This window comes from Oncorhynchus keta, chromosome 24, assembly GCF_023373465.1.
Source record: "Oncorhynchus keta strain PuntledgeMale-10-30-2019 chromosome 24, Oket_V2, whole genome shotgun sequence".
Taxonomy (NCBI): Eukaryota; Metazoa; Chordata; class Actinopteri; order Salmoniformes; family Salmonidae; genus Oncorhynchus; species Oncorhynchus keta.
Genome location: NC_068444.1, coordinates 6,236,100 through 6,258,692, shown reverse-complemented (window position 1 = coordinate 6,258,692; position 22,593 = coordinate 6,236,100). Strand labels below are relative to the sequence as shown.

The window sequence follows — 22,593 nt, the reverse complement described above, 5'->3', positions numbered from 1 at the left end:
GGAGACAAAAGGCCACTCTAAAATGTGCAGTTTTGTCACGCAAAAGTTTTTGGGGAGTGTGAAATTGGCATGCTGACTGCAGGAATGTCCACCAGAGCTGTTGCCAGAGAATGTAATGTTCATTTCTTTACCATAAGCCACCTCAAGTATTTTTTTAGATTTTGGCAGTAAGTCCAACCGGCTTCACAACCGCAGACCACGTGTAACCACACCAGCCCAGGACCGCTGTAATCGGCATCGTCACCTGCGGGATCGTCTGAAACCAGCCAAAAGGACAGCGGATGACACAGGAGTATTTCTACCTATAGTACAATCCTTTTGTGGGGAAAAACAAATTCTGATTGGCTGGGCCTGGTTCCCACCATGGCTGCACTCATGCCCAGTCATGTGAAATCCACAGATTAGGGCCTAATTAATTTATTTTAATTGACTGATTTTCTTATATGAACTTTAACTCGGTAAAATCGTTGCATTTATATTTTTACTCAGTATACTTATGACACAACTCGGAATTACTTCCGGGTCAAATAGGTTCCTTGATCAAATACTTCCTCCTTCAAAATAAAAGTCCCCTAGTTATATTGGAGAACATTGCTAACATAATCCACATGCATTCTTATATCACAGCATAAATTGATTGTAACAGACTCAATTCCACTCCATGGTGAAGTTCCTCAACTCAGAAACTTCCGAACAATGGAGTGGATTTTAGTCCGCTATTCTGATTTTGTTTGTACAATAAAATCTCTTCCATAAATGTGTATATATATTTTATTTAAATTCACATAGGTGCTCATAAGAGTGATGGTTGATACTGCCCCATCCTAAACTGAGCCCTATACACAAACGCCCAATGCACTTGTGGATATTTATTTATTTGTGGTATGACATAGGAGTAACAAATCCTCTCACATCTCCACCTGTGCGTAAAGTCGATTTAGGATTGGGAAAATTCAGCGCAATTGATTTGGACACAATAGTTACACTATATAAAAAGACAGTAAACTACCATAGGCATCTTCAAAAAACAGGATTTAAGAAAACACATACTTTTATTAAAACGTAAAAACGGCAGTAGTCTAGAAGATGTCGAACACATTTGAGAAGACGGACACAGCAAAACACTGTCACCAAATCACAAAACAGAAATTTGTCATTGTATCCTTGCTTCAGTTCTGCTGGTTGTGACAACGATCCCAATCATTGTATTGGAAGTCCACGATCTGACAGCTGAACATGTATTTTGGTGACGACCTGAAAACAGAAGAACAATCATGATTACGTCATGCGGTAATTATGCCCAACTGTAAACTAGGGCTAGGCTACCAAAGAAATCAACTCAACCACTTATTATAGGATTATTTCGTATTTCCCCCTTGTTGAAAATAATAAAAAAGTTAAACGACTCCGTGGATTGCGAGGCTAAAATGTCAGGCGGCAACCCTTTCATCAAACCTAGGTAAAAAATCAGAATTTGTGACATTTGTACACTGAATGTAGGCTAGGCCTAATGCAACGTTTCCAGTTATCTAACATGTCTGTTACAACATGTTTGATACAATGTAGCTACACGCAATCAACGCATAGGTCAATTACTTACACACCCTACTTCACCTTTCATGCCAAGTCCAGTTTCTTCTGTGTTTCGGAGAGTTTATCCTGCAGTCGTTTCTTTCTCCAATCAAGGAACTTCCTCCGCGCTCGGTTGGCCTGCCATCCAGAAAGGAAACCGACAGCGAATGAAATAGCGATTGCAACTTGCAGCGTCCTCTCAGAAACGTCCGCCATATTCACCTCTGTATGTATATCAGTTTGTATTGCTTTTTAAGTTGTTCGGAAAAGCCAACCAACATGTGTCGTGCTGTGACGTGTCTAAATATACGAACGCACAATATCGACGTTCCTACAGAATGTCTCGAGGGCCAAACGTCGAGGTAAAATGCACGATTGAGAATTATAATTTCTCTCCTGGAAAACGGTGCCCTCTTGTGCCCAGAAGGAAATCTACACAATGGAGTGCAGTCTTCGGGAGAGAAAGGTTCACTGTTGCTCTGGAGCAGAGTTACCCAAACTCGGTCTTGGGGCTCGCCCTGGGTGCACGTTTTGGTCTTGCCCTAGCACTACACAAGTTTCAAGTTGGATATTGACACTTTAAAACCTCAATAGCTTTCAAACCACCTGAGCCACAGACTCCAAATAAGTGTCATGATGTTGGAAAAATTGCACAAAACATTGCACAGGTCTTATTTTCATGATTTGGACATTAATTCACTTTCCAAAGCTAATAAAAGTGGAAATGTGAGCAGCATTTTGTATTCTGAGTTGAATTAGTTAGGGAGCATAAACAAAGTACAAACTTTTTTTTACATTCAGATTTAAATCCTTGGTCATGTGACCTACTGACTTCACACAAGGTTAAGAATGTCCAGACTGGCGGAGACGGGCGCCACGAGGCATGCAGTGCGGTAACGCAACCGATCCTGGAGAAGCTGGCGGGAGCCCCGGGGAGAGTTCTCTTTTCTTTGTGAAGTGCGCCCTGGAATGGGTTCGCCTTGAGAGAGAGGCACAAGCCCTGGAATGGGTTCGCCCCGAGAGAGACGCCCAAGCCCTGGAATGGGTTCGCCCCGAGAGAGGGGCCCAAGCCCTGGAATGGGTTCGCCCCGAGAGAGGGGCCCAAGCCCTGGAATGGGTTCGCCCCGAGTGAGGGGCCCAAGCCCTGGAATGGGTTCGCCCCGAGAGAGAGGCCCAAGCCCTGGAATGGGTTCGCCCCGAGAGAGAGGCCCAAGCCCTGGAATGGGTTCGCCCCGAGAGAGGGGCCCAAGCCCTGGAATGGGTTCGCCCCGAGAGAGGGCCCAAGCCCTGGAATGGGTTCGCCACGAGAGAGGGGCCCAAGCCCTGGAATGGGTTCGCCCCGAGAGAGGGCCCAAGCCCTGGAATGGGTTCGCCACGAGAGAGCCAAGCCCTGGAATGGGTTCGCCCCGAGAGAGGGGCCCAAGCCCTGGAATGGGTTCGCCCCAAGAGGCCCAAGCCCTGGAATGGTTCGCCACGAGAGAGGGGCCCAAGCACTGGAATGGGTTCGCCCCGAGAGAGGGGCCCAAGCCCTGGAATGGGTTCGCCCCGAGAGAGGGGCCCAAGCCCTGGAATGGGTTCGCCCCGAGAGAGGGGCCCAAGCCCTGGAATGGGTTCGCCCCGAGAGAGGGGCCCAAGCCCTGGAATGGGTTCGCCCCGAGAGAGGGGCCCAAGCCCTGGAATGGGTTCGCCCCGAGAGAGGGGCCCAAGCCCTGGAATGGGTTCGCCCCGAGTGAGGGGCCCAAGCCCTGGAATGGGTTCGCCCTGAGAGAGAGGCCCAAGCCCTGGAATGGGTTCGCCCCGAGAGAGGGGCCCAAGCCCTGGAATGGGTTCGCCCCGAGAGAGAGGCCCAAGCCCTGGAATGGGTTCGCCACGAGAGAGGGGCCCAAGCCCTGGAATGGTTTCGCCCCGAGAGAGAGGCCCAAGCCCTGGAATGGGTTCGCCACGAGAGAGGGGCCCAAGCCCTGGAATGGGTTCGCCCCGAGAGAGGGGCCCAAGCCCTGGAATGGGTTCGCCCCAAGAGGCCCAAGCCCTGGAATGGTTCGCCACGAGAGAGGGGCCCAAGCCCTGGAATGGGTTCGCCCCGAGAGAGGGGCCCAAGCCCTGGAATGGGTTCGCCCCGAGAGAGGGGCCCAAGCCCTGGAATGGGTTCGCCCCGAGAGAGGGGCCCAAGCCCTGGAATGGGTTCGCCCGAGAGAGGGCCCAAGCCCTGGAATGGGTTCGCCCCGAGAGAGGGCCCAAGCCCTGGAATGGGTTCGCCCGAGAGGCCCAAGCCCTGGAATGGGTTCGCCCGAGAGAGGGCCCAAGCCCTGGAATGGGTTCGCCCGGAGAGAGGCCCAAGCCCTGGAATGGGTTCGCCCGAGAGAGGGGCCCAAGCCCTGGAATGGGTTCGCCCCGAGTGAGGGCCCAAGCCCTGGAATGGGTTCCCCAAGGGCCCAAGCCCTGGAATGGGTTCGCCCGTGAGGGCCCAAGCCCTGGAATGGGTTCGCCCGAGTGAGGGGCCCAAGCCCTGGAATGGGTTCGCCCGAGTGAGTGGCCCAAGCCCTGGAATGGGTTCGCCCCGAGAGTGGGGCCCAAACCCTGGAATGGGTTCGCCCCGAGAGTGGGGCCCAAACCCTGGAATGGGTTCGCCCCGAGAGAGAGGCCCAAGCCCTGGAATGGGTTCGCCCCGAGAGAGGGGCCCACGCCCTGGAATGGGTTCGCCCCGAGTGAGGGGCCCAAGCCCTGGAATGGGTTCGCCCCGAGTGAGGGGCCCAAGCCCTGGAATGGGTTCGCCCCGAGAGTGGGGCCCAAACCCTGGAAAGTGTAATGGTTTCGGCATTGTCCGGTGAGATCTCCCTGGCCCTTGAAAATCCGGGGGAAGAGGGTGTAAATCTCACGCCGGGTCGTACCCGTATCCGCAGCAGGTCTCCAAGGCAAACAAAGCCTCTGGCATGTTATAATGTAGGGAAGGAAAGTTGGCCAATAAGAGCCGTAACTTCGGGATAAGGATTGGCTCTAAAGGCTGGGTCGGTCAGGCTGGGGTGCGAAGCGGAGCTGGGCTCGAGCTGCAGCTTGGGGAGCCTCCTCTCGCCGCCATTGGAAGTTCGTTATGCGGACCATCTCGCGGTCTCTCGTCCGTGGTCTCGCAAGGGGCTGTGTGCTGGGATTCGTCGGGGTGGTGTCCGTGGTTGGGCCAAAGGCAGACTGGTGGGGGGGTTGGGTCCGGCGGTTGGCGGCCGCGGCAACTCTGGACATGCACAGGGCCCTTCTCGCGGATCTCCCTAGCTACGGTACTCGCAAGCCCCACACATTGAAGGTGGGGAGGTCTCCTCTACGCTCACTAGACATGAGGCAGAGACTAAAACCATTGGCCCCGCAGTGATAGGGAATTTCATGGATCTTGCTCATGCCTCGCCCCATGAAGTGGGGAGAGGAATCTCCAGCTTGTCTGGGGAGGAAGGCCTACATCTGATGTGGGTAGTACCATCCACGGCCATTGATTTGCTGCGGAACCATAAAACAGAGGGAAGAAGTCTAGGTTCCCATTGGGCACGGATCACTGAATGTCAACTTGATGAAATTGAAAAAGGAGAGTACCCACCTGCTGCAGTCACACTCAAATCCACCGTGGTGTTACTGTGACCCCCCCCCCCCCTCATGTGACTGTGACCCCCTCCCTCCCCCCCTCATGTGACTGTGACCCCTCCCTCCCCTCGTGTGACTGTGACCCCCTCCCCTCATGTGACTGTGACCCCCCCCCTCGTGTGACTGTGACCCCCCCTCCCCCTGTGACTGTGACCCCCCTCCCCCTCGTGTGACTGTGACCCCCCTCCCCCTCATGTGACTGTGACCCCCCCTCCCCTCGTGTGACTGTGACCCCCCCCTCCCCCTCATGTGACTGTGACCCCCCCTCCCCCTCATGTGACTGTGACCCCTCCCTCCCCCTCGTGTGACTGTGACCCCTCCCTCCCCCTCGTGTGACTGTGACCCCCCCCTCCCCCTCGTGTGACTGTGACCCCCCCCTCCCCCTCGTGTGACTGTGACCCCCCCCTCCCCCTCGTGTGACTGTGACCCCCCTCCCCTCGTGTGACTGTAATATATGCCATTTAGACTTTTACCCCTCCCCAAAGCGACTTACCCCCTCATGTGTGCATACATTCTACGTATGGGTGGTCCCCCTCATGGACTTGAACCCCCCTACCCTGTGACTGTTACCCCGCCATGCTCCCCTGAGCTACAGAAGGACCACTGTGACTGTGACCCCCTCCCCTCGTGTGACTGTGACCCCCCTCCCCCTCCCCCCTCGTGTGACTGTGACCCCCTCCCCCCCCCTCGTGTGACTGTGACCCCCCCCCCCTCATATGACTGTGACCCCCTCCCCTCATGTGACTGTGACCCCCCTCATGTGACTGTGACCCCCCTCCCCCCCTCATGTGACTGTGACCCCCCTCGTGTGACTGTGACCCCCCCACCCCCTCATGTGACTGACCCCCCTCATGTGACCCCCCACCCCTCATGTGACTGTGATCCCCCCCTCGTGTGACTGTGACCCCCCGTGTGACTGTGAGGAATAGTAATGAAGCGCTGGTAAAGGTGGCTCCTATGGTTCTGTCCCAGAGGGCAGACTAAGGCAAGCAAATGATTGAAAGGGGATGATTATTTTCTGTTGCTTCTTCCGAACACCCGGTTGACGGTCCCGCTAGATACCACGAGGGGTATTTGGTCCTCAAGCCTATAAGTATGGATGTCAATTTGATGATGTCTGACCGTAGTATGGTACCCTTTGTGGTCGCACTCATACCACCTTCGGGGTGGCTGTGACCCCCTCATGTCAAAGTGAGTTAATTGGATGAAGCCGGGATAAACGGCTGGACATAATGAAGAGTCTCTTGAGGTAGTCAAATGCCTCATCTAATTAGTGACGTGCAATGAATGGAAACGTGTGAGATGGAAATGGACAAACTAAAGGGTGTGCAATATAGAAGGTTATTCAGTGGACATTCTGAACCTTGTTTGAAGTCAGTAGGTCACATGACCAAGGAGCTATTGAAATTCAAATATTGTAATAAATCATTTAAAATAGTGCGAGATGTAAATCAACAAAAATAAAGTGTGTGCAATGTTTGTCTATGCCATCGGGTTAGCTAGAACCAGTTTAAAGTTTTAGGAGTAACGTTTATGAGAGCTATTGAAATTAGAACAATTTGATTTGTCACTATGTTGACGGTCCCTAACTGCCTTTGGTGGACGTAAGGAAAACTACAGGCGAATATCTGTCGAATATCCAACCTGAATCCGTCTTTACCTCAGTGCACGACACAGCTGATTCAAATAATCAAAGCTTGATGAGTTGATGCGCCAGGGAAACCCTGATCTGGAGAGTCCAATGAGACACTCCCTAGGATTCTCAGCCGTAAGTATCGCCCGCAGCTGGGACCGTGTCAACTACAATCCCACGCGCTGTTTAATTAGAACACTTTAATAATCCTCGCTTCTTAGCAAAGAGCCATTTCTCAAGCAAGAATTTAGCTTGGAGTGGTCTGAGTGGGGAGGTGAAAACGGGAAACTAGCTGTTATTGGCAGAAAGGTTTAGAATGCTTTCTCATTGGTCAATTCAGGCCAAAACTCAATCTCACTAAAACAAGCAGACATTTCATGCAGACTTTTCAAACAGTGTACACCTTAATACCTTGAAAATGGTGAAAATGCCCTTTATTCCAACCTCAGTGTGGAAATATACAGCATATAACACGTGGGGGAAACACATTCATTGCACTGGGCCTTTAACCTTTTTCTTTTTTATGATTTCTTGCTCATGTGAAAAATAAAGTTCCTTTCCAAAACTGTAGTGCAAGCATGCATGTTAACGTTCAGACCACGTGGTGAGGCTCTTAACAATGACATCACCTGTTAAATCCACTTCAATCAGTGTAGTTGAAGGGGGAGGAGACAGGTGGTTAAAAGAAGGATTTACCAAAACCTTAAATTGAAACCTGGCTTGTGTACGTACGTGTGCCATTCAGAGGGTGAATGGGTTAGACTAAATATTTGTGCCTTTTGAACAGGGTATGGTAGTAGGTGTGAGGCGCACCAGTTTGAGTGTGACAAGAACTGCAGCGCTGCTGGGTTCTTCATTTACATTTAAGTCATTTAGCAGACGCTCTTATCCAGAGCGACTTACAAATTGGTGCATTCACACTCAACAGTTTTCCCAGTGTGTATCAAGAGTGGTCCACAAACCCAAAGGACATCCCAGCCAACTTGACACAACTGTGGGAAGCGTTGGAGTCAACATGGGCCCAGCATCCCTGTGGAACGCTTTCAACACCATATATAGTCCATTCCTCTGATGAACTGAGGCGCTCCTGAGGGCAAAGGGAGGTGTTCCTAATGTTTCGTACAGTGTATAATTATTTTCTGTTACGGCATTGATTGATCTGGCCAACTCCGAGCTTAACCAGAATGTCAACTACTGTATGTGTACATAAATGTGACACTAATATCCCAAAGACCAAAAAACAGAAATGTAGAAAAACAGAAGGAAAAAACTTTTTTTATACTCAGATGCAGATATATTCAGATTACTATGGCAATGGTCAACACTCACATCTCCTATTATCACTACAAACCTTACCAAGAATCACGACCCTCCCCCTCTCCCTGACAGCATCAAGAAATCACCAACCTCCCCCTCTCCCTGACAGCATCAAGAAATCACCAACCTCCCCCTCTCCCTGACAGCATCAAGAAATCACCAACCTCCCCCTCTCCCTGACAGCATCAAGAAATCACCAACCTCCCCCTCTCCCTGACAGAATCACCAACCTCCCCCTCTCCCTGACAGCATCAAGAATCACCACCCTCCCCCTCTCCCTGACAGCATCAAGAATCACCAACCTCCCCCTCTCCCTGACAGCATCAAGAATCACCAACCTCCCCCTCTCTCTGACAGCATCAATAATCACCAACCTCCCCCTCTCCCTGACAGCATCAAGAATCACCAACCTCCCTCTCTCCCTGACAGCATCAATAATCACCAACCTCCCTCTCTCCCTGACAGCATCAATAATCACCAACCTCCCCCTCTCCCTGACAGCATCACCAACCTCCCCCTCTCCCTGACAGCATCAAGAATCACCACCCTCCCCCTCTCCCTGACAGCATCAAGAAATCACCAACCTCCCCCTCTCCCTGACAGCATCACCAATCCCCCCCCTCTCCCTGACAGAATCACCAATCCCCCCCCTCTCCCTGACAGCATCAAGAATCACCAAACCCAGCATCGTCCAGGTTAGGATTTGGACAGGGTAGACCTTCACTGTAAATAATAATTAGTTAAATCATTACCAATCCCCCTGACAGCATCACCAACCCCCCTGACAGCATCACCAATCCCCCCCTGACAGCATCAAGAAATCACCAACCTCCCCTCTCCCTGACAGCATCACCAATCCCCCCTGACAGCATCAATAATCACCAATTAACACATCTTAATAGCTTCACGAATTGATTCCTTTCAGAAAATAACTTACATTCCAGAACACACATATTGTGACAGCATATTTCCAGTGTTCCTTTTCTTGTAATTTTTCTTAAGTTGCATTTACACAGGAAGCCCAATTCTGATCTTTTGGCCCCAATATTGGCAAAATATCGGATCTGATTGGGCAAGAGATCAGAATTGGGCAACCTGTGTGAACGTAGCCTTACACACAGTAAAGAGGTTAGGCATTGCATTAGCAGAAAGATTTCTGACGGATATATTTACAGGTACAGTACATTCAGAATCAACATAATAAAAAGGTCCATCCTATCAGATCAGAGTGATAAAAAGGTCCATCCTATCAGATCAGAGTGATAAAAAGGTCCATCCTATCAGATCAGAGTGATAAAAAGGTCCATCCTATCAGATCAGAGTGATAAAAAGGTCCATCCTATCAGATCAGAGTGATAAAAAGGTCCATCCTATCAGATCAGAGTGATAAAAAGGTCCATCCTATCAGATCAGAGTGATAAAAAGGTCCATCCTATCAGATCAGAGTGATAAAAAGGTCCATCCTATCAGATCAACATCATAAAAAGGTCCATCCTATCAGATCTGTGTGATAAAAAGGTCCATCCTATCAGATCAGAGTGATAAAAAGGTCCATCCTATCAGATCAACATAATAAAAAGGTCCATCCTATCAGATCAGAGTGATAAAAAGGTCCATCCTATCAGATCAGAGTGATAAAAAGGTCCATCCTATCAGATCAGAGTGATAAAAAGGTCCATCCTATCAGATCAACATCATAAAAAGGTCCATCCTATCAGATCTGTGTGATAAAAAGGTCCATCCTATCAGATCAGAGTGATAAAAAGGTCCATCCTATAAAGCTTTCCAGACTATAGATGGTGTTGTTTAAATATCAGCAGAAGAAACTCAGTCAAGAACAACAAAAAAAAGAAAAAAAAGGATTCTCAGATCAAAAGACAAACCAGTTTGCATAATTCTTAAGATCACAAAACAAAAGCTTTGAACAACCAAATCACTTGCTTGTTTTGGAGTTATTGGCAGAATTTACAGCATTGCTAGAACATAAAATAGATTAATACATAAGCTAATGTATAGCATGTTCTCTGATCTTTACCAGGGATTAAACTCCTGTTCATTAACACTAACTAACGAGGGTCAAGGGATACCACTAAGGTTTCTCCTGTTCACTAACGAGGGTCAAGGGATACCACTAAGGCTTCTCCTGTTCACTAACGAGGGTCAAGGGATACCACTAAGGCTTCTCCTGTTCACTAACGAGGGTCAAGGGATACCACTAAGGCTTCTCCTGTTCACTAACGAGGGTCAAGGGATACCACTAAGGCTTCTCCTGTTCACTAACGAGGGTCAAGGGATACCACTAAGGCTTCTCGGGTTCATTAACACTAACGAGGGTCAAGGGATACCACTAAGGCTTCTCCTGTTCATTAACACTAACGAAAATACCACTAAGGCTTCTCCTGTTCACTAACGAGGGTCAAGGGATACCACTAAGGCTCCTCCTGTTCATTAACACTAACGAGGGTCAAGGGATACCACTAAGGCTTCTCCTGTTCACTAACGAGGGTCAAGGGATACCACTAAGGCTTCTCCTGTTCATTAACACTAACGAGGGTCAAGGGATACCACTAAGGCTTCTCCTGTTCATTAACACTAACGAGGGTCAAGGGATACCACTAAGGCTTCTCCTGTTCACTAACGAGGGTCAAGGGATACCACTAAGGCTTCTCCTGTTCACTAACGAGGGTCAAGGGATACCACTAAGGCTTCTCCTGTTCATTAACACTAACGAGGGTCAAGGGATACCACTAAGGCTTCTCCTGTTCACTAACGAGGGTCAAGGGATACCACTAAGGCTTCTCCTGTTCACTAACGAGGGTCAAGGGATACCACTGAGGCTTCTCCTGTTCACTAACGAGGGTCAAGGGATACCACTAAGGCTTCTCCTGTTCACTAACGAGGGTCAAGGGATACCACTAAGGCTTCTCCTGTTCACTAACGAGGGTCAAGGGATACCACTAAGGCTTCTCCTGTTCACTAACGAGGGTCAAGGGATACCACTAAGGCTTCTCCTGTTCACTAACGAGGGTCAAGGGATACCACTAAGGCTTCTCCTGTTCACTAACGAGGGTCAAGGGATACCACTGAGGCTTCTCCTGTTCACTAACGAGGGTCAAGGGATACCACTGAGGCTTCTCCTGTTCACTAACGAGGGTCAAGGGATACCACTAAGGCTTCTCCTGTTCACTAACGAGGGTCAAGGGATACCACTAAGGCTTCTCCTGTTCATTAACACTAACGAGGGTCAAGGGATACCACTAAGGCTTCTCCTGTTCACTAACGAGGGTCAAGGGATACCACTAAGGCTTCTCCTGTTCATTAACACTAACGAGGGTCAAGGGATACCACTAAGGCTTCTCCTGTTCACTAACGAGGGTCAAGGGATACCACTAAGGCTTCTCCTGTTCACTAACGAGGGTCAAGGGATACCACTGAGGTTTCTCCTGTTCACTAACGAGGGTCAAGGGATACCACTAAGGCTTCTCCTGTTCACTAACGAGGGTCAAGGGATACCACTAAGGCTTCTCCTGTTCACTAACGAGGGTCAAGGGATACCACTAAGGCTTCTCCTGTTCACTAACGAGGGTCAAGGGATACCACTAAGGCTTCTCCTGTTCATTAACACTAACGAGGGTCAAGGGATACCACTAAGGCTTCTCCTGTTCACTAACGAGGGTCAAGGGATACCACTAAGGCTCCTCCTGTTCATTAACGAGGGTCAAGGGATACCACTAAGGCTTCTCCTGTTCACTAACAAGGGTCAAGGGATACCACTAAGGCTCCTCCTGTTCATTAACACTAACGAGGGTCAAGGGATACCACTAAGGCTTCTCCTGTTCACTAACGAGGGTCAAGGGATACCACTAAGGCTTCTCCTGTTCACTAACGAGGGTCAAGGGATACCACTGAGGTTTCTCCTGTTCACTAACGAGGGTCAAGGGATACCACTAAGGCTTCTCCTGTTCACTAACGAGGGTCAAGGGATACCACTAAGGCTTCTCCTGTTCACTAACGAGGGTCAAGGGATACCACTAAGGCTTCTCCTGTTCACTAACGAGGGTCAAGGGATACCACTAAGGCTTCTCCTGTTCATTAACACTAACGAGGGTCAAGGGATACCACTAAGGCTTCTCCTGTTCACTAACGAGGGTCAAGGGATACCACTAAGGCTTCTCCTGTTCACTAACGAGGGTCAAGGGATACCACTAAGGCTTCTCCTGTTCACTAACAAGGGTCAAGGGATACCACTAAGGCTCCTCCTGTTCATTAACACTAACGAGGGTCAAGGGATACCACTAAGGCTTCTCCTGTTCACTAACGAGGGTCAAGGGATACCACTAAGGCTTCTCCTGTTCATTAACACTAACGAGGGTCAAGGGATACCACTAAGGCTTCTCCTGTTCACTAACGAGGGTCAAGGGATACCACTAAGGCTTCTCCTGTTCACTAACAAGGGTCAAGGGATACCACTAAGGCTTCTCCTGTTCATTAACACTAACGAGGGTCAAGGGATACCACTAAGGCTTCTCCTGTTCACTAACGAGGGTCAAGGGATACCACTAAGGCTTCTCCTGTTCACTAACGAGGGTCAAGGGATACCACTAAGGCTTCTCCTGTTCACTAACGAGGGTCAAGGGATACCACTAAGGCTTCTCCTGTTCACTAACGAGGGTCAAGGGATACCACTAAGGCTTCTCCTGTTCACTAACGAGGGTCAAGGGATACCACTAAGGCTTCTCCTGTTCACTAACGAGGGTCAAGGGATACCACTAAGGCTTCTCCTGTTCACTAACGAGGGTCAAGGGATACCACTAAGGCTTCTCCTGTTCACTAACGAGGGTCAAGGGATACCACTAAGGTTTCTCCTGTTCGTTAACGAGAGCCAACTCTGAGGATTTTGCTTTAACGCCAAATCACTCAATAGAGCTTTATCATGGGGCGAAAAGCAGATGCACGAGGCAAATGTCCTTATGTTGTGGCAAGTAATATTCCTTGTACAGAGCTCTTACATAATACAGATTTGATGGCTCCAATGCGCGAGATGTGTACACCATGTAAATACCAGAGGGAGACGAGCTTCACCATTGAGCCAGGCTAACATACTAAAAACTGACTCGAACGGCAGGCATGTTTTCACAATGCTTCAATACCAGACGTGAAAGGTCGTCTTCAGGAGTGTCTAATACATTGATGAAAAAAAAATAAAATAAACAACTTTATTTGAACTCGACTCAATAATTTAACTTGGCAGGAAATTTGAGGTTTGTAAGTACAGAGACGTCGGTTACTGACGCACGTTTACAGGAAGTTGGTTTTCAGACGCCTGAGGTGTTTCAACATATCAGTAGTGATTACACTTCAATAAATATAACGTGAATTGGGACCTGCTATTGGGGGTGAATATAATATACAAACCTATTGGGGGTAAATATAATATACAAATCTGCTATTGGGGGTAAATATAATATACAAATCTGCTATTGGGGGTAAATATAATATACAAATCTGCTATTGGGGGTAAATATAATATACAAATCTGCTATTGGGGGTAAATATAATATAAATCTGCTATTGGGAGGGGGAGGGGGGTCATAAATATTGAAATGGTAATCCCAAATTGAACCATTGATCCAGACTAGTACCAAGGCCTATTGTCACTTTCACAAGAGCATGCAAATGTCAACAGGGGACGCTTGTAATAACTCTGAGCCAAAAAACGACAAAAACGATACAGAAAAACACAACATGAACATTTGAAAAATCACCCCCCCTCCCCCTCCACAGAAAAATTAAAAATAAGATCTTTATGAAATCAAGTCAGAATCCCATGCAGTTGAATGATACCATCTGCTAACCCGACTAAACTCCACTGTTGCAGTGAGACTCGTGACTTCACATAGATCTAACTGAAGCCTTCACAAAGAACCACACTGAATCATAAACACTTCACATGAAGAAAAAAGTAGAGACCGTAGGGCACAGAATCATAGTTCTACTAAAAACAAAAAAAGAGACCGTAGGGCACAGAATCATAGTTCTACTAAAAACAAAAAGAGACCGTAGGGCACAGAATCATAGTTCTACTAAAAACAAAAAGAGACCGTAGGGCACAGAATCATAGTACTACTAAAAACAAAAAGACAACAAAACAAGTTTGAGGTGAGAAGTAGGTGGCACAGAGTAGCCAGTAAGTAAACTGCTACCCAGTTTGACAACGGTGCCACCTGATAGGCAGAGGCCATTAACCAACAGGGAGAGGAGGAAGGCAAAAAAAAAAAAAAAGAACAGAACATTCTGTGATGTCATAATAGCAAAGGTTGAGAGATTGGATTCTCTTCCACTAATCCAATTGTTTCCTATGGACAGAAAAGAGCAGAGGCTCTGAGCTGTCCGATCAGGTCCATTGTCTACTTGTGCCACTGTTTTATGAGGTCATTATGATGGACGTAATCAATGGGATGTTTCTTTGACTAGAAACTGCTGCCCAGTTATTGCTGCCGTTTGAAATACCTAAGCCAACAGGTAAATCATGTCTAGTGTGGTGGTCCTTCAATATTCTAGCTACAAGCACATTAGCTTTAACTGATGTATAAAACAAGAAAATTGATAGCAGCTATGGGAATTGCTTTGGGGGGCCAAAATAGAGATGTCCTGTCCAAACTGCAGGTAAATGAACCCTTCGCACTGGGTGAAGAACTCCCACACCGACATAAGATAAAATACTTTTAAAAAAAATCACTTTGTAGACAAACTGCTGCCAGTAGTTATGTACCTTTCTTACAACTAGGTGAGATAAAAACACCACAAAACAGTCCTTACCAGGCAATTCAAATCACCACTGGCTGTAGAGGGGTGTCGTCATGGTCCGTGGTTTGGAGAAGATTGGGCACACTATTCGTGAGATAGGCAAGTGTGAAACAAACAGAAGTGGATACTTGTACTGGACTCGTAGTGCAGCATCTCAAAATAACCAAAGGATCAAGATTCATAACATACATCTTAACAGAACTTTATCACTAAAAGAGACTAGAGAGTTTGAGGAGGCTGGTGAACCAAGGGTTTATAAACACTACATATCTGTTAACCATGAGGCGTTAATAAAGCTATATGATGAAATGTGCCACAAGCAACAGGAGAGTGGACCCTCGTTGTGACATGCTGAATTAAAAGGGCCAGTCAATTATGATGAATCAGCCTCTTTGGTCCCTTCATTTGATACAACTAGAACTACACCCCCCTTTGGCCTTTTTCACAAAGTTGGACAGAACAGCAGCAGACAAGGCAATATTCATATGTTGAGAGAAACTCCCTTTCCTCTATACCGAAGACTGCAGACTCCTGTCACACAGGTAAAATCTCAGCAGGTTTTGGCTTTAGTGCACTCTAGAACTACGAGAATAGATATTTACACACAGTACCAAGAAACTAACACAGTCTCCGTGACCCTTAGCGACCTGCCACACAGGGTTCATGACATGAGACATTACATTAGCTTTATTAATAAAAACCTCTATTTGAGGGGATTTTAGAGAAAAATAGATCAAAGATGTTTATAGTTAAATTAAATGGCTTTTTCCAGTTTCCTGTGGCGGCTTCTCGGCAGCTTCTTGAGGGATGGCATTGGCATATCATCATGGCTCCTCAGATGACTTTAGCAGCTCCAGGAATGCCCCAACCGCTCCAAAATATCCCTACAGAAAAACATACAATGTGGTAAATATAGTATTATTACTAATACTCAAATGAGGATTATGAAATCTGGGAGCTTTGGGGGGGGTAGAGTTGACAACTTTGTTTACATTCAGGTCTGACAGAATCTAAATCTTCCAACTCAAATCAAGCGCTGTACCTCGTGTTCCAGGAACAGGGCCTTCAGTTGTCCCTTGGACCAGAAGTCCATGGCGTAGGCCAGCAGCTTAGTAGACACGGTGTTGATCCGTAAGAAATTGCCAACAAACACAACTCTCTCGATCTTCTGAAAGAGAAACATGTCATAGTACTGGGCATCAATTTAAAATGTTTTTAAAAATGTAATGTTTCCAAAACATGCAGAGACGGTCAATATACAGTTCATAACAGAACCCCGGAAACATTGTTTTCTAACATGTATTTATGTAGTTCTGTCCTTGATCTGTTCTTCTCTATTAATGTTCTGTATTATGTCATGTTTCATGTGGACCCCAGGAAGAGTAGCTGAACGGGGATCCTAATAAAATACCAACATACCAACAGCCAATGGGGATCCTAATAAAATACCAACAGCCAATGGGGATCCTAATAAAATACCAACATACCAACAGCCAATGGGGATCCTAATAAAATACCAACAGCCAATGGGGATCCTAATAAAATACCAACATACCAACAGCCAATGGGGATCCTAATAAAATACCAACAGCCAATGGGGATCCTAACAAAATACCAACATACCAACAGCCAATGGGGATCCTAATAAAATACCAACAGCCAATGGGGATCCTAATAAAATACCAACAGCCAATGGGGATCCTAACAAAATACCAACATACCAACAGCCAATGGGGATCCTAATAAAATACCAACAGCCAATGGGGATCCTAATAAAATACCAACATACCAACAGCCAATGGGGATCCTAATAAAATACCAACAGCCAATGAAATGGGATCCTAACAAATGTGATACCAACAGCCAATGGGGATCCCCAATAAAATACCAACAGCCAATGGGGATCCTAATAAAATACTTTCAATTTTGGTTAAATATGCCAATGGGGATCCTAACAAATATACAGACCTTTGAATGTGTATATACCAACATACCAACAGCCAATGGGGTGTTCAATAAAGGAACATAATGTTACACATTGTGTTTTTATATTCCTAATAAAATACCAACAGCCAATGGGGATCCTAATAAAATACCAACATACCAACAGCCAATGGGGATCCTAATAAAATACCAACAGCCAATGGGGATCCTAACAAAATACCAACATACCAACAGCCAATGGGGATGCTAATAAAATACCAACAGCCAATGGGGATCCTAACAAAATACCAACATACCAACAGCCAATGGGGATCCTAATAAAATACCAACAGCCAATGGGGATCCTAACAAAATACCAACATACCAACAGCCAATGGGGATCCTAACAAAAATACCAACAGCCAATGGGGATCCTAATAAAATACCAACAGCCAATGGGGATCCTAATAAAATACCAACAGCCAATGGGGATCCTAACAAAATACCAACATACCAACAGCCAATGGGGATCCTAAAATAAACATACCAACAGCCAATGAGGATCCTAACAAAATAAACATACCAACAGCCAATGGGGATCCTAACAAAATACCAACATACCAACAGCCAATGGGGATCCTAATAAAATACCAACAGCCAATGGGGATCCTAATAAAATACCAACAGCCAATGAGGCTCCTAATAAAATACCAACAGCCAATGGGGATCCTAACAAAATAAAATACCAACAGCCAATGGGATCCTAATAAAATAACCAACAGCCAATGGGGATCCTAATAAAATACCAACATACCAATGGGGATCCTAACAAAATACCAACATACCAACAGCCAATGGGCTCCTAACAAAATACCAACATACCAACAGCCAATGGGGATCCTAAACATAAACATACCAACAGCCAAATGGGGATCCAAATACCAACATACCAACAGCCAATGGGGATCCTAATAAAATACCAACATACCAACAGCCAATGGGGATCCTAACAAAATACCAAATACCAACAGCCAATGGGGATCCTAACAAAATAAAATACCAACAGCCAATGGGGATCCAAAATACCAACATACCAACAGCCAATGGGGATCCTAACAAAATACCAACATACCAACAGCCAATGGGGATCCTAATAAAATACCAACAGCCAATGGGGGATCCTAACAAAATACCAACATACCAACAGCCAAAATACCAACATACCAACAGGGATCCTAATAAAATACCAACATACCAACAGCCAATGGGGATCCAAAATAAAATACCAACAGCCAATGGGGATCCTAACAAAATACCAACATACCAACAGCCAATGGGGATCCTAATAAAATACCAACAGCCAATGGGGATCCTAATAAAATACCAACAGCCAATGGGGATCCTAATAAAATACCAACAGCCAATGGGGATCCTAATAAAATACCAACAGCCAATGGGGATCCTAATAAAATACCAACAGCCAATGGGGATCCTAATAAAATACCAACAGCCAATGGGGATCCTAATAAAATACCAACAGCCAATGGGGATCCTAATAAAATACCAACAGCCAATGGAGATCCTAATAAAATACCAACAGCCAATGGGGATCCTAATAAAATACCAACAGCCAATGGGGATCCTAATAAAATACCAACAGCCAATGGGGATCCTAATAAAATACCAACAGCCAATGGGGATCCTAATAAAATACCAACAGCCAATGGGGATCCTAATAAAATACCAACAGCCAATGGGGATCCTAATAAAATACCAACAGCCAATACAAATAAGTACTCATGATTACCACAAAGTGGAGCGAAAAGACAGGAGTCTGCTGTACTTCCCCTGTTATCAACATACAAAGCCAGAGCTGAGAAGGAAGTCAGCTGGTACGGCATCTGTACTGTTGTATCGCCGTTGAACTGAACTGCCTTGCACTTCTAGTCCTGTCAGTACGATCACCGACACTCTTTAAAAAAACAAACATTTAAAGCAGCCCCACATCTGAGTGATCTTGTAGCAGAGGTGTGTTGGAACGTCAAATAAAAGAGAAACCTGCACACGACTCTTTGCTAGTACCACTTATTTTATTCAAGCTTATGTGTCGGGCCTCTTGTCCTCTTGTCAGAAGCTATCACTATTAGAGAGAGATCACGGACACTAAAACATTGTTGCTCGACAATAGAGTAATTCTATACTGCAGTTCACGCTTTGGGAAAAAGGTCTACGGGCCAGGTGGTGGTGGCGGAGCTGAAGTTCGGTGCGCTTTGAAAGCCCTGTAGAAATGCTGCTTGATCACCATGGAAACACTAAAGAAGCTGAAAGCATACAGAAAACCAGCCCAAAAAAAAAAGACTGAAATGTGGTTGTCTCACCTCTAGCTACTGTAACAGTATTGCTTTCCGTTCCTCTCCTTGCCACCCCCAAAACCTGGGCTCGAACCAGGGACCACCTGGAACACGTCATCAACTGCCTCCCACGAAGCATCGTTATCTATCGCTCCACAAAACCCCCAGCTCTTACAGAGCAAAGGGAAACAACTACTGCCAAGGTCTCGGAGTGAGTGACACCATCGATTGAAACGCTACTAGCGCACCACCGCTAACTAGCTAGCCATTTCACACCGGTTACACTACCGTAAGATGAATGCACTAAGTCACTCTGGATAACTGACTAAAATGACCCGGATGTAAAAAGTGTAAATGTAAATAAGCCCTTTAGACAACGACTTCTCCTGAGAACATTAACTAAAGTGAATGAATATTAATATAACGCAAACTGCAGGGAGAATGTTTGTGCGATGACCTCGTTGACGGCACACATGCGTGCAATGGAACCAATGTTATTGGTGATGGTGACCAGCAGAGCCCGGGCCAGATCCTCTTTGCTGATGGAGTCTCGTTTCTGTTTACTCATCATGTGGCCAAAGCTGTGTTAAAATAACAAAAGCATAACATAAGAATCACAAGAACTTCTATTAGGAATGAAAAAAAGTATTCTTTAAATTTAAAAACGATACCAATTAACATCATAAAACAAGGCCAGTGATATAGAGCCCTTCTGGGACACTGTTACTCAACCTACATTGCACCATGTACTGTGTAGCTTATATCTATGTGCTTCTACAGTTCATTAACTACCATAACAATTAATTACATACATACATACATACATACATACATACATACATACATACATACATACATACATACATACATACATACATACATACATACATACATACATACATACATACAGTTGAATTTGGAAGTACATACATACACCTTAGTCAAATACATTTAAACTCAGTTTTTCACAATTCCTGACATTTAATCCTAGTAAATATTCCCTGTCTTAGGTCAGTTAGGATCACCACTTTATTTTAAGAATGTGAAATGTCAGAATAATAGTAGAGAGAATGATTTATTTCAGCTTTTATTTATTTCATCACATTCCCAGTGTGTCAGAAATTTACATACACTCAATTAGTATTTGGTAGCATTGCCTTTAAATTGTTTAAATTGGGTCAAACATTTCAGGTAGCCTTCCACAAGCTTCCCACAATAAGTTGAGTGGATTTTGGTCCATTCCTCCTGACAGAGCTGGTGTAACTGAGTCAGGTTTGTAGGCCTCCTGGCTCGCACACGCTTTTTCAGTTCTGCCAACAAATTTTCTATTGGATTGAGGTCAGGGTTTTGTGATGGCCACTCCAATACCTTGACTTTGTTGTCCTTAAGCCATTTTGCCACATCTTTGGAAGTATGCTTGGGGTCATTGTCCATTTGGAAGACCCATTTGTGACCAAGCTTTAACTTCCTGATACTTTTGCACCCGTTTCCTCCAGCATCTTCACAAGGTCCTTTTCTGTTGTTCTGGGATTGATTTGCACTTTTCGCACCAAAGTACGTTCATCTCTAGGAGACAGAATGCATCTCCTTCCTGAGCAGTATGACGGCTGCGTGGTCCCATGGTGTTTATACTTGCGTACTATTGTTTGTACAGATGAACGTGGTACCTTCAGGCATTTTGAAAGTGCTCCCAAGGATGAACCAGACTTGTGGAGGTCTACAATTTATTTTCTCTGGTCTTGACTGATATCTTTTGATTTTCTCATGATGTCAAGCAAAGAGGCACTGAGTTTGAAGGTAGGCCTTGAAATACATCCACAGGTACACCTCCAATTGACTCAAATGATGTCAATTATCAGAAGCTTCTAAAGCCATGACATCATTTTCTGGGATTTTCCAAGCTGTTTAAAGGCACAGTCAACTTAGTGTATGTAAACTTCTGACTCACTGGAATTGTGATACAGTGAATTATATGTGAAATAATCTGTCTGTAAACAATTGTTGGACAAATTACTTGCATCATGCACAAAGTAGATGTCCTAACCGATTTGCCAAAACTATAGTTTGTTAACAAGAAATTTGTGGAGTGGTTGAAAAACGAGTTTTAATGACTCCAACCTAAGTGTATGTAGACTTCCGACTTCAACTGTACAGCACACCTACTCATTCCAGGGTTTGTCTTTCTTTTTACTATTTTCTACATTGTAAAATGGTAGTAAAGACATTGAAACTATGAAATAACACATCTGGAATCATGTAGTAACCAAAAAAACAACAACAAAAAGAGTGTTATACAAATTAAAATAACTTTATATTTGAGATTCTTCAAAAGTAGCCACCCTTTGCCTCGATGACAGCTTCAAACGCTCTGCCTCGGTGACGGCTTCAAACGCTCTGCCTCGATGATGGCTTCAAACGCTCTGCCTCGATGGCGGCTTCAAACGCTCTGCCTCGATGACGGCTTCAAACGCTCTGCCTCGATGACAGCTTCAAACGCTCTGCCTCGATGACAGCTTCAAACGCTCTGCCTCGGTGACAGCTTCAAACGCTCTGCCTCGGTGACAGCTTCAAACGCTCTGCCTCGATGACAGCTTCAAACGCTCTGCCTCGATGACAGCTTCAAACGCTCTGCCTCGATGACAGCTTCAAACGCTCTGCCTCGATGACAGCTTCAAACGCTCTGCCTCGATGACAGCTTCAAACGCTCTGCCTCGATGACAGCTTCAAACGCTCTGCCTCGATGACAGCTTCAAACGCTCTGCCTCGGTGACAGCTTCAAACGCTCTGCCTCGGTGACAGCTTCAAACGCTCTGCCTCGGTGACAGCTTCAAACGCTCTGCCTCGGTGACAGCTTCAAACGCTCTGCCTCGGTGACAGCTTCAAACGCTCTGCCTCGGTGACAGCTTCAAACGCTCTGCCTCGGTGACAGCTTCAAACGCTCTGCCTCGGTGACAGCTTCAAACGCTCTGCCTCGGTGACAGCTTCAAACGCTCTGCCTCGGTGACAGCTTCAAACGCTCTGCCTCGGTGACAGCTTCAAACGCTCTGCCTCGGTGACGGCTTCAAACGCTCTGCCTCGGTGACGGCTTCAAACGCTCTGCCTCGGTGACGGCTTCAAACGCTCTGCCTCGGTGACGGCTTCAAACGCTCTGCCTCGGTGACAGCTTTAAACTTAAAGGATTTCCTTCAATATTTGAAATTGTTGCGTTTATATATTTTTGTTCAGTGTATATATTATCATGGTAAGTATAATGGAACATATGGTATATCCAGTATAATTATCATGGTATATCCAGTATAGTTATCATGGTATATCCAGTATAGTTATCATGGTATATCCAGTATAGTTATCATGGTATATCCAGTA

At 46.1% G+C, this 22,593-nt stretch overlaps 3 protein-coding genes and 2 long non-coding RNA genes across 13 annotated transcripts in view; 3 read left to right on the top strand and 2 right to left on the bottom strand.

Moving 5' to 3' along the window:
• Nucleotides 1-1,033: 1,033 nt before the first annotated feature.
• On the bottom strand, nt 1,034-1,960 carry LOC118402696 (mitoregulin-like). Of its 3 annotated transcripts, none has more exons than XM_035800873.2 (2): nt 1,601-1,960; nt 1,034-1,254 (listed from the first exon to the last, which is right to left on the bottom strand). In XM_035800873.2, exon 1 carries the CDS (start codon nt 1,786-1,788, stop codon nt 1,618-1,620), a length of 171 nt encoding a protein of 56 aa, XP_035656766.1. In that variant the 5' UTR covers nt 1,789-1,960; the 3' UTR covers nt 1,034-1,254; nt 1,601-1,617. The 3 variants fall into 3 exon arrangements, with proteins under 3 accessions (XP_035656766.1, XP_035656767.1, XP_035656765.1); XM_035800874.2 differs by having other exon boundaries at nt 1,605-1,960; XM_035800872.2 differs by having other exon boundaries at nt 1,615-1,949.
• A 3,756-nt stretch (nt 1,961-5,716) lies between these two features.
• Nucleotides 5,717-6,094, top strand: LOC127911263 (small proline-rich protein 2H-like). Its single transcript, XM_052477428.1, has one exon. It carries the CDS (start codon nt 5,717-5,719, stop codon nt 6,092-6,094), a length of 378 nt encoding a protein of 125 aa, XP_052333388.1.
• A 3,269-nt stretch (nt 6,095-9,363) lies between these two features.
• Nucleotides 9,364-10,015, top strand: LOC127911335 (uncharacterized). 3 transcript variants are annotated; one of them, XR_008077871.1, is made up of 4 exons: nt 9,372-9,602; nt 9,665-9,695; nt 9,727-9,819; nt 9,882-9,986. It is a non-coding gene; the product is annotated as an uncharacterized LOC127911335 (long non-coding RNA). The 3 variants fall into 3 exon arrangements; XR_008077872.1 differs by lacking the exon at nt 9,665-9,695 and having other exon boundaries at nt 9,364-9,602; nt 9,882-9,981; XR_008077873.1 differs by lacking the exon at nt 9,665-9,695 and having other exon boundaries at nt 9,727-9,850; nt 9,913-10,015.
• A 68-nt stretch (nt 10,016-10,083) lies between these two features.
• LOC127911336 (uncharacterized) lies at nt 10,084-12,428 on the top strand. Of its 4 annotated transcripts, none has more exons than XR_008077874.1 (4): nt 10,084-10,240; nt 11,499-11,582; nt 11,973-12,056; nt 12,225-12,428. It is a non-coding gene; the product is annotated as an uncharacterized LOC127911336 (long non-coding RNA). The 4 variants fall into 4 exon arrangements; XR_008077876.1 differs by having other exon boundaries at nt 12,015-12,056; nt 12,225-12,426; XR_008077875.1 differs by lacking the exon at nt 11,973-12,056 and having other exon boundaries at nt 12,225-12,423.
• A 3,194-nt stretch (nt 12,429-15,622) lies between these two features.
• Nucleotides 15,623-22,593, bottom strand: part of LOC118402694 (pantothenate kinase 3-like) — a 40,971-nt gene continuing 34,000 nt past the window's right edge. For both annotated transcript variants that reach the window (XM_052477550.1, XM_052477551.1), the window contains exons 5-7: nt 19,685-19,808; nt 15,996-16,121; nt 15,623-15,837 (exon numbers count right to left, since the gene is read on the bottom strand). In XM_052477550.1, coding sequence (XP_052333510.1) covers nt 15,778-15,837; nt 15,996-16,121; nt 19,685-19,808 — 310 coding nt within the window. In that variant the 3' untranslated portion in view covers nt 15,623-15,777. The remainder of the gene's footprint in view (nt 15,838-15,995; nt 16,122-19,684; nt 19,809-22,593) is intronic.

What these genes read in the sequence shown, in the direction of transcription:
- LOC118402696 (XM_035800873.2), bottom strand. Translation starts at nt 1,788, where the DNA reads ATGGCGGACGTTTCTGAGAGGACGCTGCAAGTTGCAATCGCTATTTCA.
- LOC127911263 (XM_052477428.1), top strand. Translation starts at nt 5,717, where the DNA reads ATGGGTGGTCCCCCTCATGGACTTGAACCCCCCTACCCTGTGACTGTT.